General features: G+C 39.4%; 2 protein-coding genes across 3 annotated transcripts in view; one reads left to right on the top strand and one right to left on the bottom strand.

Annotated features, from left to right (window-relative positions):
• The first annotated feature begins 1230 nt into the window (after window positions 1-1230).
• Window positions 1231-1814, top strand: ox (ubiquinol-cytochrome C reductase complex subunit oxen). The gene is made up of 2 exons (XM_067158716.2): window positions 1231-1469; window positions 1637-1814. The coding sequence occupies exons 1-2, from the start codon at window positions 1326-1328 to the stop codon at window positions 1682-1684; spliced, it is 192 nt and encodes a 63-aa protein (XP_067014817.1). The 5' UTR covers window positions 1231-1325; the 3' UTR covers window positions 1685-1814.
• Window positions 1815-5114: 3300 nt separating this feature from the next.
• The window catches only part of LOC136886863 (tectonic-like complex member MKS1), a 47218-nt gene continuing 39015 nt past the window's right edge, over window positions 5115-13317 (bottom strand). For both annotated transcript variants that reach the window (XM_067159729.2, XM_067159730.2), the window contains one exon: window positions 5115-12107. In XM_067159729.2, the coding sequence (XP_067015830.2) occupies window positions 12099-12107 (9 nt within the window). In that variant the 3' untranslated portion in view covers window positions 5115-12098. The remainder of the gene's footprint in view (window positions 12108-13317) is intronic.

The raw sequence follows: 13317 nt of genomic DNA, 5'->3' as shown, positions 1-13317 counted from the left end.
CTACTGTTGACGTTCGATGATTTCTAGCTCATTGAAGATGCGTAGCATTATTTTCCTGTGTGAGCAATGGCCTCTTGCGAGGTAACCGACTCCAAATGTTGACTGTATGCAGTTCCTGTCGCGATGTTCTCTCGCTGAAATGCCTTCATTCACTGGCTGCAGCAATTCCTGTGCGGTGTGGAAACGATTTTGATTCACAAGCCATGAAACGAGTCTTCGGTCCCTCTCAATCTGGATATTTTTCCGACCACAATTCTGACGTCGTGTTTCGTTGCCACGTGTAGTACACCACTGCTTGTAGACACGTTGAACATTCCGCTGGGAAACACCAACCTATCCAGTAACGTCACGCACCGTATTGCCATGGGCAGAGCCAAACGAGATTGCCCCGTTTTGTCAATCTTTCACATCCTTGCATCCACCCTTGTTGATGTACAGTGTCCGCTTGAAACATCAATGTCTTACTAGTCGCTACTGCCTTATGCTCGTGAAGAGGCAGTGAGCTTGCGTATCGTTCGCTGCGCCATCTGTACCAGCTCTACTCTCCAACTGTATGTGTTCACTCGGGTTACTAATTTATTTTTTCCGGGGAGCTTAGTTTACTCATTCACTTTGGTTTACTCTGTTACTCATTTAAACAGTCACGTCGCTTTGCGATGGCATACCCACTACATGAAAATAGGAATTACACACTACAACTCGGTAACCTGATAACTGTCTATAAAACAGTGTAAAATCATGTAGAAATATGTAAATGTAATTGATATTATAAAATACCGGTATAATAGGTGGTGTTTACAAGCGGTATCTATAGTGGGTGCTGTGTGGCCCTCTCTTGCTTTCGGCTTGCGGGAGCTTCTGGCCAGGACAACATTACCTGTGTAGGGATATAATGAAAACAATAAGAAAAAGGTTACGCTTTTTTGCATGCCATTGTTCTTCTGGTCTAGCTGACGTCTCACCTCACCTACCATCTAGTGAGAAAGTCCGTCCCTGTGTCCCTGAGGCCCATTTTCGGGCGCGTCCCACGGCTAGCAGGGGATACTGTGGATGTATAGCTGCAAAAATTAACTTGATTCTTAATGATGAATCGGACGTTTTCTTAGTTGGACAGCTTACTATCAAAACTTTTTGTAAAATCCACATAAATACTCCTTGATAATTATCTTCATATATTGGTGTTCTGTGCTTTATCTTTTCACATCTTTATACCCCTCCGGCTACTCATTGTCATTCTCTTTGCCTCCGCCTACGACTCACTTCTTCCTTCGACCTCCTTTGTCGCAGGTTAAATTGGCGTGCTAGACGAAGAGATTACAGAGACAATGTCGGGGTTATTAGGTACAGTTTACAAAACTCTGTTCAGGAGGACATCAACATTTGCGCTTACAGTAATAGCTGGTGCTTTCGTGTTTGAGCGATCTTTCGATCTAGGGTCGGAATATGTATTTGAATCTATCAATAGAGGAGTAAGTAATTTATATTAAACTGCTTCACATAGTTAGCATCATTTCTTATTTACCTGGTTCACAGATATGTAGGCTGGATAATTATAAATGTTTCTAGGGTGTGGTAATTGTGTGAAGATTTGTTAAACTGAACTTTATGTTGGTCCCTTTTTTTTTTTTACTTTCAGAAATTGTGGCACCACATCAAGGATCGATACGCAGAACCCGAAGAATAAGTGTGGAATTAATGTAAATAGAGACGTCTGCGTGGAGTGAGCTGTGTAGTAAGAATAGATGACATTCATTTTTCTGCATTGTTACGAATACTTGTGTTTTTAGGAATAAATTGATTATCCTTTAATAAGATGCATTTTGTTTCTTGATTAATGACTTTCTGCGAAACTTTGGTGTTTCAGTTGTATATTTATGATGTAGGATTAAGAGCACATATTTGGTACGAACTATAGTTACTCAAAATACAGTATGTGCAACTGATCAATTTGCTGCACCACCAAGTGTTCTTTCAGACTCTCAAACTTATGTTTCTGTAGGACAGTAGTGTTCTTTTAGCAAAACAAAGCCCTCTACATCAGTAGTTGGCATTATAATTATATTATAAAATTATCCCTCTCTTTTCTTTTCGTTTTTCTCTGCCTGGTGCACTTATGGACGATGGTTTTCAATGACTGCAAATTTAACTAATGTTTAGTGCACTACCTACATTGTGGACATAATGTCTTCAGGGGAACCATGGGAGCCCCTGATGACCGAGGGGGTTACCGTTAGGGTTAGGTCGTGGAGCAACCTTAATACAGTTTTACTGTCTTTTGAAAGTACTGTTTGATTATTAAAAGTAGAGGATATATTACTGTTTGTAAAAGAATTGATAGCAACTGGTTAAATTCTCGTTTATGGGGAAGTGCTATCAGTGACAGGGTTAGGTTAGAGTTCGGTTAGGAGCTATGTATGACTTGTGCAAGGACTTGTTTGCAGCCATGAGAGCTTTCTATACCATAGGATTCGCGGAGGTAATGCGTGATGTCTGTTGTTACTGCGTCAGTTACCTGTTCTAGAATGTAAAATATTAACAAAAGGAATCAAAAGTCTTTTTTTTTTTTTTAAACCTCCCATTAAACTCAAAAAAATATTTTTATAAAACTATTAAGGATTTTGTGCTTGTAAATTCCAATCTCTGCAAACTTTGAAAGAAGTAGCTGTCTTTTTACATTCTACGTTAAATATTAAGGTGGTTCGTGTATTCATTTTGTGCTTATAGATAGGTTGATTGAGAACTCTCAATGATGTCAATCGGTTTATCTGTGCTGTAGGATTGGCATCTCTCCACAGTGCTCTGTCTTCAGAATTGTAAAAAATGCACTGTGGAAAGAAGTACTTTTTCCAGGCCTCACACAATACAAAATACTACTCGATCCATACCATCACCGACACAGAGGTCGGTAACGTAGGTGTTAGGCCTCTTTAAACAACAGTCATCGGCAGCAAATAATGAAGTTATACCTCCTTTATTAAATTTGAAAATAGCCGAAAAATAAGAAGTCCAGGAAATTCTTTTCATTTCAGTTGTGTCTGTCTTGTAGTTCTGGGTGAGCAAATCTTTGATAATAATTGGTTCTCATGTCACAGAGGTTCATATTTCTTCATGTTATTGCTAATACGTAGTGACTGTGGTGGTGTACTGTCCCCAACTTTCATTGCAGATCAATGTCTAATCACTGTATTATAAATAGGTGTTCTGTGCAGGATCCTAAACTGATCCTTTTTTCTCTGTTTTTCCCGTACAGGTACTCTGAATGGATATTTTCAGTTATTGAAGTACCACCGCTTCTTCAGCTTCTCTCTCACTTTCTGTTTCATAGTCTCCTCATTCCGCATCGCATATCTTTTTCAAACCTCTCTGTAATTACATCTTCATAATTCAGATCACTTGTTTGGCCCTGTGCTGATGTACAGTACCTGGTCGCTGGCTCATTGTTACAGTCAGTATTGCCAACTACTGCAAACTATGGGCCACTATAAGTAAGCCACAAGAGCTTATTATCATGGTCAGATTGATACTAACGGCAGGAAGATCAAACCTCAGGAACGTATTATAAAGGGGCAACCCCTCAAAGGGATAAGTGAAGAAAGGACTAGCCTGGTTCATTTTTCTGACATGGTCACACAGACCACACCTCCATGGTTAATGTTCATTCTTCATTTCTGAGACCACATTTCAAAGGTTTAAAATTTTATGATAGCACGACCTTAGACATGTTCACGGATTCTTCACCAATATTCATTGAAACTGCAGCAATCTTCCTCCATAAAATTTGCTATCAATTCATCAGCCGAAAACTTGTGTTAGTGCGACATGAAACTTCAGGGACATTATTCATCTATTGATGGGAATGTCGCTCGCCTGGCTCATGAGTTGGAGTGTTTTCGCACAAGGTTTGCTGTGTTTTATGAAGGTATATGTATACACACGCTCATGTAGTGAAAATGGCATTAGAACAATACACTGAGCACTAAACACGTCAATACTTGACTAAATTGAACCTTATGTTGAAAAAGCTCTCAGCAGACTGCAAAGCAGGGGGAACTTGTAGCGCCGAGCAGCGTATTACAGCAAACTGCTAGGTGGGAGAAAGGCTTGCAGCGCAGCCGACCGATGTTGCCCTGAATAGATGAAATAATGTCCCTGGTACTATCAGATTTTTCTTTTAATGCAACCGTTTCCAGCAATCTATTACAATAGGTGACTGAAAATACAACCTGATCCTCTTACTTGCACATACACAAGAACCATGTTTATCTGGCCCCTCATCCGGATCTCCAGTTTATCCAGATTAAAAATAATAAAGTATTTTTACTTGTACGGTATTTCTTTTACAGGATCGAATCTTCTTGAATGTCTTTTTCGCGAAGAATAGTTAAGAACAGAAATTGGAAGTAATTCGGCCACGGTCTATCATAGGTACCATCCTGGCATTCACACGGAATCGAGAATGGGAAACCGTGGAAACCATTCCCAGGGCGGCTGAAGAGGGATTCAAACCCACGCTCTTCTAAATGCAACGCACTACTAATTCACTGATGGTGATTTCGAAAATGAAATCAGAGCTCTATCAGAAGAAACAATGACTTGTGGAGAGGCAGCAATGCGGCTGGACAAACTGATGACCTATTGAAGTGAAATGGTGTATGGCTTTTAGTGCCGGGAGTGTCCAAGGACATGTTCGGCTTGCCAGGTGCAGGTCTTTCGATTTGACGTCCTTAGGCGACCTGCATGCCATGATGAGCGTGAAATGATGATGAAGACGTCACATACACCCAGTCCCTGTGCCGGAGAAATTAACCAATAACGGTTAAAATTCCCGACCCTGCTGGGAATCGAACCCGGGACTCCTGTGACGAAAGACCAGCACGCTAACCATTTAGCCATGGAGCCGGATTATGGCCTATTCAGAATCCTAGACTAAAACCACACCGGCAGAACTATTGTTAGTAAAACGTCTTCGTGATTAAGCTGCACGCAAATGCTATACAAATGTAAAACAAATAAAAAAATCGTGCATTATTTTAGTGCATAAAACAGAGTCGTAAATATAAGAAAAGTATTCTGTATTACTGTACAACTTATTTTAACAGATTATGTACCATGAATTGTATTTTTTCTTTTTAGTATTTCCACATTATCCGGATTTTTGATAATCCGGATCAGTTCCGGTTCCACCTAATCTGGATAAACGAGGTTCTTATGTATTTGAGAAGTTTCATTAAACTGAATGTACAGTAAAACTGTACAGTATGCACCTCTGCATAATTTACATTATTTTGGAAGATAAATCATATAAATCATACATCATTACTTGTAGGAGAGTGCTAAGGACCCACCAACCTACCTGTGAAAATACATTTTATTTTTTTGTAACATTTCTCATTCTACAAGCATCAACAGTAGCTGCCATTGTCTCAAATTCAATACAGATAGGTGTTATTGCCAATTATGACAAATGAATTGGCCTAAGCGCTTGTTAAAATGATGCAGCGCACCTTGTTTTATTGCCGGGGAGGTTCCTTACTATACATCACTCGCAATTTAGACCAGTGGAACATTAGGACAAGCCAGGTCTGACCAGATCAATCAAGTGTGTCTCATCAACAGTTGGACTGATAATTGTGTAAGCAACTAAGCTGTTAGGAACAGAAGATCATCGAGCTGCTGCTGTCTTCCCTGAGGTACGTATTGTATCGTTCAACCTTTTTTGGAACTTCTGCAACATCATTTTCAGGAGGTGCAATCATCACTTCACATATCTTTCTGAAACTGCATGAACATTATGGAGCAACAGAAATCCATGTCCCCTCCTCGTTAACTAACACCGGCTGTAGGGGAAGAGCGAGATTGAGAACAGTCTCCTTGAAAAATATCATATTCAGTGTTCTCCCCAGAAAGTTTCGACCGCTGGGTGGCAGGAATGAGTACGCGGGCAGGGAATACTACGTAAAAATTTAATATGCTAAAATTTCAATTTATTCCCCTCAGGGTATTAACAATAATATCAGACTTTAAACACTAGCAGCAAAATTTAACTATTTTAGTGTTATCATGAACAAGACAACAGAGTATTCTGAATTTCTAGTGTTCTGCCATACAGGTTTGTGACATGATGCGGAATCGAGTGCTTGCATGCAATTCCACGTTACTCCAGACACCGCTCACGCACTACACAAAGTGACAGTCAAGCTAAACATTTAACCTCCGATCTAATTGAGGCAATTATGCTGATGATGACTTATCATTTAAATAAACAGTTTTATAGTATGCACATTTTAATTTGGAGCATCCAGTGATTCAGATATGTATGAACATATTATTATTTAACTAGCAGTTATCTAGGTGATGTTAGCCGGGCGGTCTGTCTATCAGAAAGGTCCTAGGGAGAACACTGCATTTTTGCATTAGAAACTAATTTGCCTCTAGTGAGAAAGTACATATTCTCTGCAGTTTTGGGAAACCCATGCATGTTGGATGTATGTTTAGGTAAGAGAAGTATTGAAGCCTCTCGCTTTTCTTGAGGTATATTGGAGCATCATTTAAAAGGACAACCCTATAATACAGTAGATAATTTAGAGAACAACTAAGTGGAGATGATGGTTAAATGACTGTGAAATTTTGAAATAACCATAGCTTTTTGCAATATTTGAGACAGATCAACTAAATTTTCTACACACATTTGCAATAGTTTCAGTTCTGCATGTCATGCTTTTTTACATAATTTACATTGTAACCTAGGTGCCAATTTTCATTCTTTATACTTATCACACCACCATACCTGCCAACTTTCCAAATGATCTATCAGTAAAACAACACAATCATAAGACAAAATAAGCACCGAGCTCAATAGCTGCAGTTGCTTGAGTGCAGCCAGTATCCAGTAGATAGTGGGTTCAAACTCCAATGTCGGCAGCCACTGCGTAGGCTACTTGGAGCCACCGGCAGTGCCAATGCACTATGAGAGACTTTCTCCCATTTGCCTGCCTGGCCATCAGATGATATAGATGTTGATTCCCATAGGGAACCTGAAATATGTGTTCCGAATGAGTAAATTTATAATACTATATAGTTGGTCCGTTATTGGACATTATAAATTTTCCAGCTAACTCATTCCTGGTTGCCAGCGTATCGCCCCAGTGTGCTAAGTTTGGGTCATCAGTTGGTAAATAGCACAGTTTCCGAAAGGACTCGAAGTTTCAGATGTGTTTTACGTGCCTTTTAGCACTAACAAGTTCAACTGATGCAGTGGCTATCGCCGCTTCACAGTTTGGCGCCCGTGTTCAAATCCCATTTAATTGATTCAGGAAGATATTGTGCATTCCCTTGGATGATACCAATCATAGAAACATTCAAAACAGAAATTTTGCACACCACGAGCATCGCGCGGAGGCAGGTTTGCCACAGTTATAATTCTGGGTGGGAATATCACTCTGGAAAGAAACACCATTATTATTATTATTATTATTATTATTATTATTATTAAAGATTTCACGTGTTGGCAAGAAGTTTGCAACAATCCACAGACAATGAATCATTTTTCCAAAAACAGTTTCAAGTAAGTTGTTTTAAAATTCATTTACCAGACAGACGAATAAGGACAGCGATATTTTAAAATACATTGAACAAAACCATTCGTGTAGTAATCATGAATGGACACTGGGCGCAAAAGTGTGAAGCCACCGCAACGGTTGAACTAATAGGCACAGAATGCACAGAAACTTTGACTGTCATTTTCTCAGAAACGGTCGAGTGTACGGAAACGCGTTCGCTTATTTCGACCCCTCTTTTACTGAACAAAGTTTATGGGAAATCGGGTTGTTACACCTGGTGGGCTCATAACTTGTTCTAAAACATTTGCCACAGGTGCGACTTTGGGCACTTTTGCGGTTGGCTTTATATGAAAATTACGCGTGACAAAATTTACATATAATATTTTCTACAAATTCACGTGATGATGATTTTCTACAAACATCCAATATGGTGTAATCACTTAATATGCCTAAGCTGCTCTGTGAAATATAACTCTGGCTAGAGTACAGAACAAGCCATATAGCAAAAGGTAAGTCACATTTTGTAATCAGTACCGACATTGTACATGTTTTTACGGCTGATGATGACCTGGACTAAGGTCGAAACCGGTCCCATTTAAATAAGAATGTAATTACTACATTTCTTTCTTTTAAGTATTGAATAGGTTGAACCTCCTTTTCAATTATTTAATTTTTAACAGTACCGACAATGTTAATAGCAAAGGTAGATAAAATGAATCAGCCTTTTTGTATTTATTGCAAGACTAATGGTACATGTTTTGCTCTCAGAGACCAAATTCTCTACATCAGTCTATAAAGTATTGTACTAGTCATACTTGGTTCTGAACACATTTCAATGGCCCAAGCTCAACAGGGACCGGTGTTTTCCATGCCTGACACGTTTAGGGTCACATTCTCCACACCATTTTTTCCTACGTGTGTTGTTTTGTTGTTTTTCCACTTAAGCAGAAGGGCAATTTTGTGAAAAGCTCTTAAAATACAGTTTCTCAATTCTTACAATTATTTTAATATCTTAAGCCTGCTGTACAGAATCAACTTTTTGTTAAATTCAAGACTTCACAAGATTCAATATTTCAGAAGTTTACTTGTCAAATTGCTTGCAATACTTGAAATGTCTTCAGAGTGAATTAGAACATGCTCTAATTGATCAAAGAATTGCCAAGTCTTTGATGGAATTGACCAATAGAAGTTGAATATTAACGGCATGCTTGGAATGGCTTTGTCTTTGAGGCCGAGGGATAACTGCTAAATATGTAGCCTGCCTACATTCTGTGAGCTCCATAATAAAATGAAGAAAACGCCACCGCATGAGAATAATGCACGAGAAATACCACAAGGAAGTGGACAGCTTTTATGTTTGTTACTGTAAAATAACCTATAAGTAAACACTATCAATTTATGGCTACCTTTGCATGTTATTACTACTGTGGAATTCGTAATATGTTTTCATGTAATGACATGAATTTTCATTGCACTGTTATCACTTTCATTCAATTCATGCAAGTAAATGCAATATAATAAAATGTATATTACCGTATAATTTCGAATACCACCCACCACCGAATAAGACCCGCACCCTTATTTTGAAGGAACAAAATTAAAAAAAAAAAAAGTAAAGTCAAAATTATTTACAATCTTTAATAACACACATCAAATGATTAGAAAATACAAATAAAAGTATCTAAACAACATTTCTAAAACAATATCCGAGTTCATTCATCATCATCATCATCATCAATACCAACTTCGGAACTTTCATCACCTTCCCACAAAATGTCATCATCGCTGCCATCCATAGCATCAGAAATGCTACATTTTCTGAAGCTCTTCCGTATAAGGTCTCCAGGGATACGATTCCATGTCGTCAACCTTAAACCCTTCTGATGAAAGTTGCTTTGCGATCTCTAATGCCTTTAGCTGACACACCATATCCCAATTCCCACCTTTCTGTCACATATTTATAAAGCTTTTTTTTTTTTTTTTTTTTTTTTTTTTCAATTTCTGGAAAGTGTACACTCAGTCCACGAAAAGCTCTACGATCACCACTACATGTTAATAGCACATTTTTCTTCTTTCTCCAATCGCGAATACAAGACTTGTCAATATCGTATTTCCTATCGGCGGCACGATTTCCAATAATTTTGGCTTCCTGAACTACTTTCAGTTTCTCACTCGCAGTAAAAGATCGCAAATGCTTTGTGGAATTCATGTTGATACTCCGAGAATGTACGTGAGACTGACGCCAAGCGCGGAAGTAGTGTATACTGAGAGCGGAGAGAGCATTGTTGCCAAGCGCGCCAGCGGTGACGCCTGATTTACATGCATTCGGAAAGATAAATTTCCCCAAATTTTAAATAAGACCCGCACCCAATTTTGGAAGCGATATTTTTGGAAAAAAAAAACCAACAGTGCGGGTGGTATTCGAGATTATACGGTATGTTATGGCTGTAAATACATTGCAAATTTATGTTGAAGGTAACCACATTAATCTTTTCCCCACATAAATTATTCTTTATTATGTTTCCCTTTTTAAGAATACATCCCACTAGAGAGAAAGAGATTTAATAAAGAATTAATAAATCGTCTGACCTCCAATGAGGGTGACCATTCGGATCCAAAATACGATTCCAATAGAATTTAAAACATCAAAAGTAGGAATTTTCTTCTTCTTTTTTTTTTCTGGAGGGTGTCGAGGAATGTTAATCACGTTCTCAGGTATAGATGGAAATGAATGATTTGTACAGAGTCCCTCAGAATCTATATTACCGGTACTTTTTTTTTTTTTTAATTCACAGAATGGAACTTCCAAATTTTGTAGTAAGGTCAATGTCTTACTAGGAAGGGTGCCTCTTGTTCCAAATAGCAGGCCTCTGACAAAGCACCGATCGATAGGTATTTTGTACCAATTTTGTAATAATAATAATAATAATATGGCGAAGATAATCATAAATCGATCACTGCCGATAGTGTTTACTTATAGGTTGCCGTACGGTGCACTGCCTTGAGATATTTCTCTTACAATCTCTTTGTAAGCTGCTATTTTATTCAGTTCAAGTTGCTTTACGTCGCACCGACACAGATAGGTCTTATGGCGACGACGGGACAGGAAGGGGCTAGGAGTGGGAAGGAAGCGGCCGTGGCCTTAATTAAGGTACAGCCCCAGCATTTGCCTGGTGTGAAAATGGGAAACCACGGAAAACCATCTTCAGGGCTGCCGACAGTGGAGTTCGAACCCACTATCTCCCGAATACTGGACACTGGCTGCACTTAAACGACTGCAACTATCGAGCTCGATTTATTCAGTTAATTTTGCTACTCTCCACAGTCCACAGGGATGTGCCTCATACTTAGCAATTAACACACACACAACATCCCTCGGTTAAGAAGAAGCCATTTTTGTTGTTTTGATTCCCGTCCCAGCAATCCTAGCAGCATAGTGCGCACCGTATACACTCTGATTCCATTCGTCAATTCTGTCGGTGGCAAGTCTTTGATCGATTGGAACATGTTCTAATTCACTTTCAAGACTTTTCAAGATTTCTCAGTATTAATAGGGATTTGACAAGTAAACTTGTGGAGTATTGACAATTCTTGTGAAGTCCTGAATTTGACAAAAATTTGATCATGTACAACAGGCTTTACATTGAATATCATACAGTATATAACGACAGCAGACTGATAACTGTTTGAGAGAATTCTACAGATATCCAATGTTATTGGTGAGGTATGCTGAAGAGTTTCTCTATACCCTCCGCCAAGAACGATATTAGTCCTTACACAGGACCTCGAATCGCTTGATCGGTGGTGAAACAGTTACCCTTTAGGGCCAAAGGCATGTTAGTCACGAGGGGAAAGATCTGGGCTGTAACGTCGGTGGTCCACAGCAATAATGAGTCGGTGTATCTACAGTTGGGTTGGCAGCATGTGGACATAACTTACTTAATTGTGGAGCATAAACATATCTGGCCGGCTGTTTTTATAGCCCATTGTAGTTTCTGTAAAGTATCAATAGCGTTGGCACCAGACTGTCGTAAAACAAGGAATGGCATTTTCGATACTCACGTATAAACGGCATGACCTGGGTCAAATGTGAAACAGTCCTGTATTGCAACTCTGTGCTAATACAATTTTGCAAGTCACATTTTCATTTTCTTCATGTACGTTAAGATCACCTTTGTTTTCCCAGGTGAGGTGAACCACTCCTCTCTTAGGAATGCATCTCTTACCAGGTCTTCCGGTAACTTCACTGTGCACCTTCTTTCTTCCAGACATTCAACAAACTTAGTGTGCCTTAGAGTGTTTGCTTCAGGATTGGTTTGCACCAACTTAATCCCTTACCTACCTTTTCATTGTCCGCTTTTTGTATTATAATTCTTAGAAAGTTATTCTGTGCAGCCTCAAGTTAGCTACCACCTGTAACTTCTGCAGCAGTACCATTCTACATTACAGACTGGTACAGATCAAGAGAACTCCACACCTTGTGCAGATGATGGCTTGGCATGCCAGCCGGAAGTGAGGCGGAACCTCTCTTGCTATTGTTCAGTCCACCTGAAACGAGAAAAAACACATAACTTAAATCTTTTATTGCGAGCGAGCGAGTGGCACAGATGGCCAGCAACTGGAGAGGGAGTATTCATTATACAGTTGGTTAACAATATGACTGCCCCTTACTGGGAGGCCATCTTCTGACAAGAATGCACAACAATGCAGCCAAATGTTCAGACTATCCTCTGTGAGAACTGGAGGAATGTTCTTAACTTGTTAAAGAGAGGCTCTGTGCAAGGAAGGAACATAATGACATGTCAGTGTGCAAAGAAAAGACAGGGACAATCTCCAAATCTTCATACATGTACTAGGAGTGGTTTGTTTCTTTGAATTACTTTCACTGACGTGTCGTGTTCCTTTTGTTTTTGTTCTGTCACCTGTATTCACCTTGATTTTTTAGACTCCTACATTTTCCTCTGTTTATCCATCTTTCTTTTTATCCCACACTTCCCACATCAAGCCTCTTCTCGCTTCGGCAGTACATAGATCTGTCAAGATGGTGTTGAAGTAGAAACGAGCTCATAAGGGGCTGAGAAAAACTTTGATTGATAAGGAAGATGTGCGGACTTTTCTTTCTCTCTTTAATGCCAGCGCGTTCGGAAAAGAATAAGAGTTGACCACCGGAAGTTGCGTAGGATAGACGAAAGTGAGGAGCCTGGCACAAGTAATGGGAAGAGGGAGCAACTGAAATAGGAGACGAGGATAAACAGAAACACAAAAGGACAATCTCCACGTCTTCAAATAGACAGTTTTCTCCTCATCATCCCCAGTTCTTGTACGTCCATCTCTTCTCGGCCCCCGACGAGCTCGTTTCTGCTTCCGAGCTTCATCAGGAGGGCGGACAGCAACTTTCATTGAGGGGCCATCTTCATGTAGGATAAGAAGAAAGCCACCAAGTACAGGAAAAGTGAACAAACATGATAAACACAAGTAAAACACAAAAGGAAAAAAAGATCCCTATGGTATAATAATATTGTACTGGGATTGACCGGACATAAAGTATCTCTCGAGTAAAATACATCTAAGTACCAGCACTCAGAATGACTTAAGTCTTACAGGAGCGAGGAGGCTACCTGCCGCAGTACCAGCATGTTCGCTGCTAAGCCAGAGTGTGATGTAGAAAAAGTAGCGTCATGCAATCTGGAAGCTTCCGCGTAACAAAATTTTCTGTCTTTTCAACTGATTGAGATACTGTTGCAAGATATTCACTTTA

The sequence above is a fragment of the Anabrus simplex genome, chromosome X (assembly GCF_040414725.1).
Source record: "Anabrus simplex isolate iqAnaSimp1 chromosome X, ASM4041472v1, whole genome shotgun sequence".
Classification (NCBI taxonomy): Eukaryota; Metazoa; Arthropoda; class Insecta; order Orthoptera; family Tettigoniidae; genus Anabrus; species Anabrus simplex.
The sequence above is the reverse complement of the archived record's forward strand: the minus strand, read 5'-3'. Positions and strand labels throughout refer to the sequence as shown.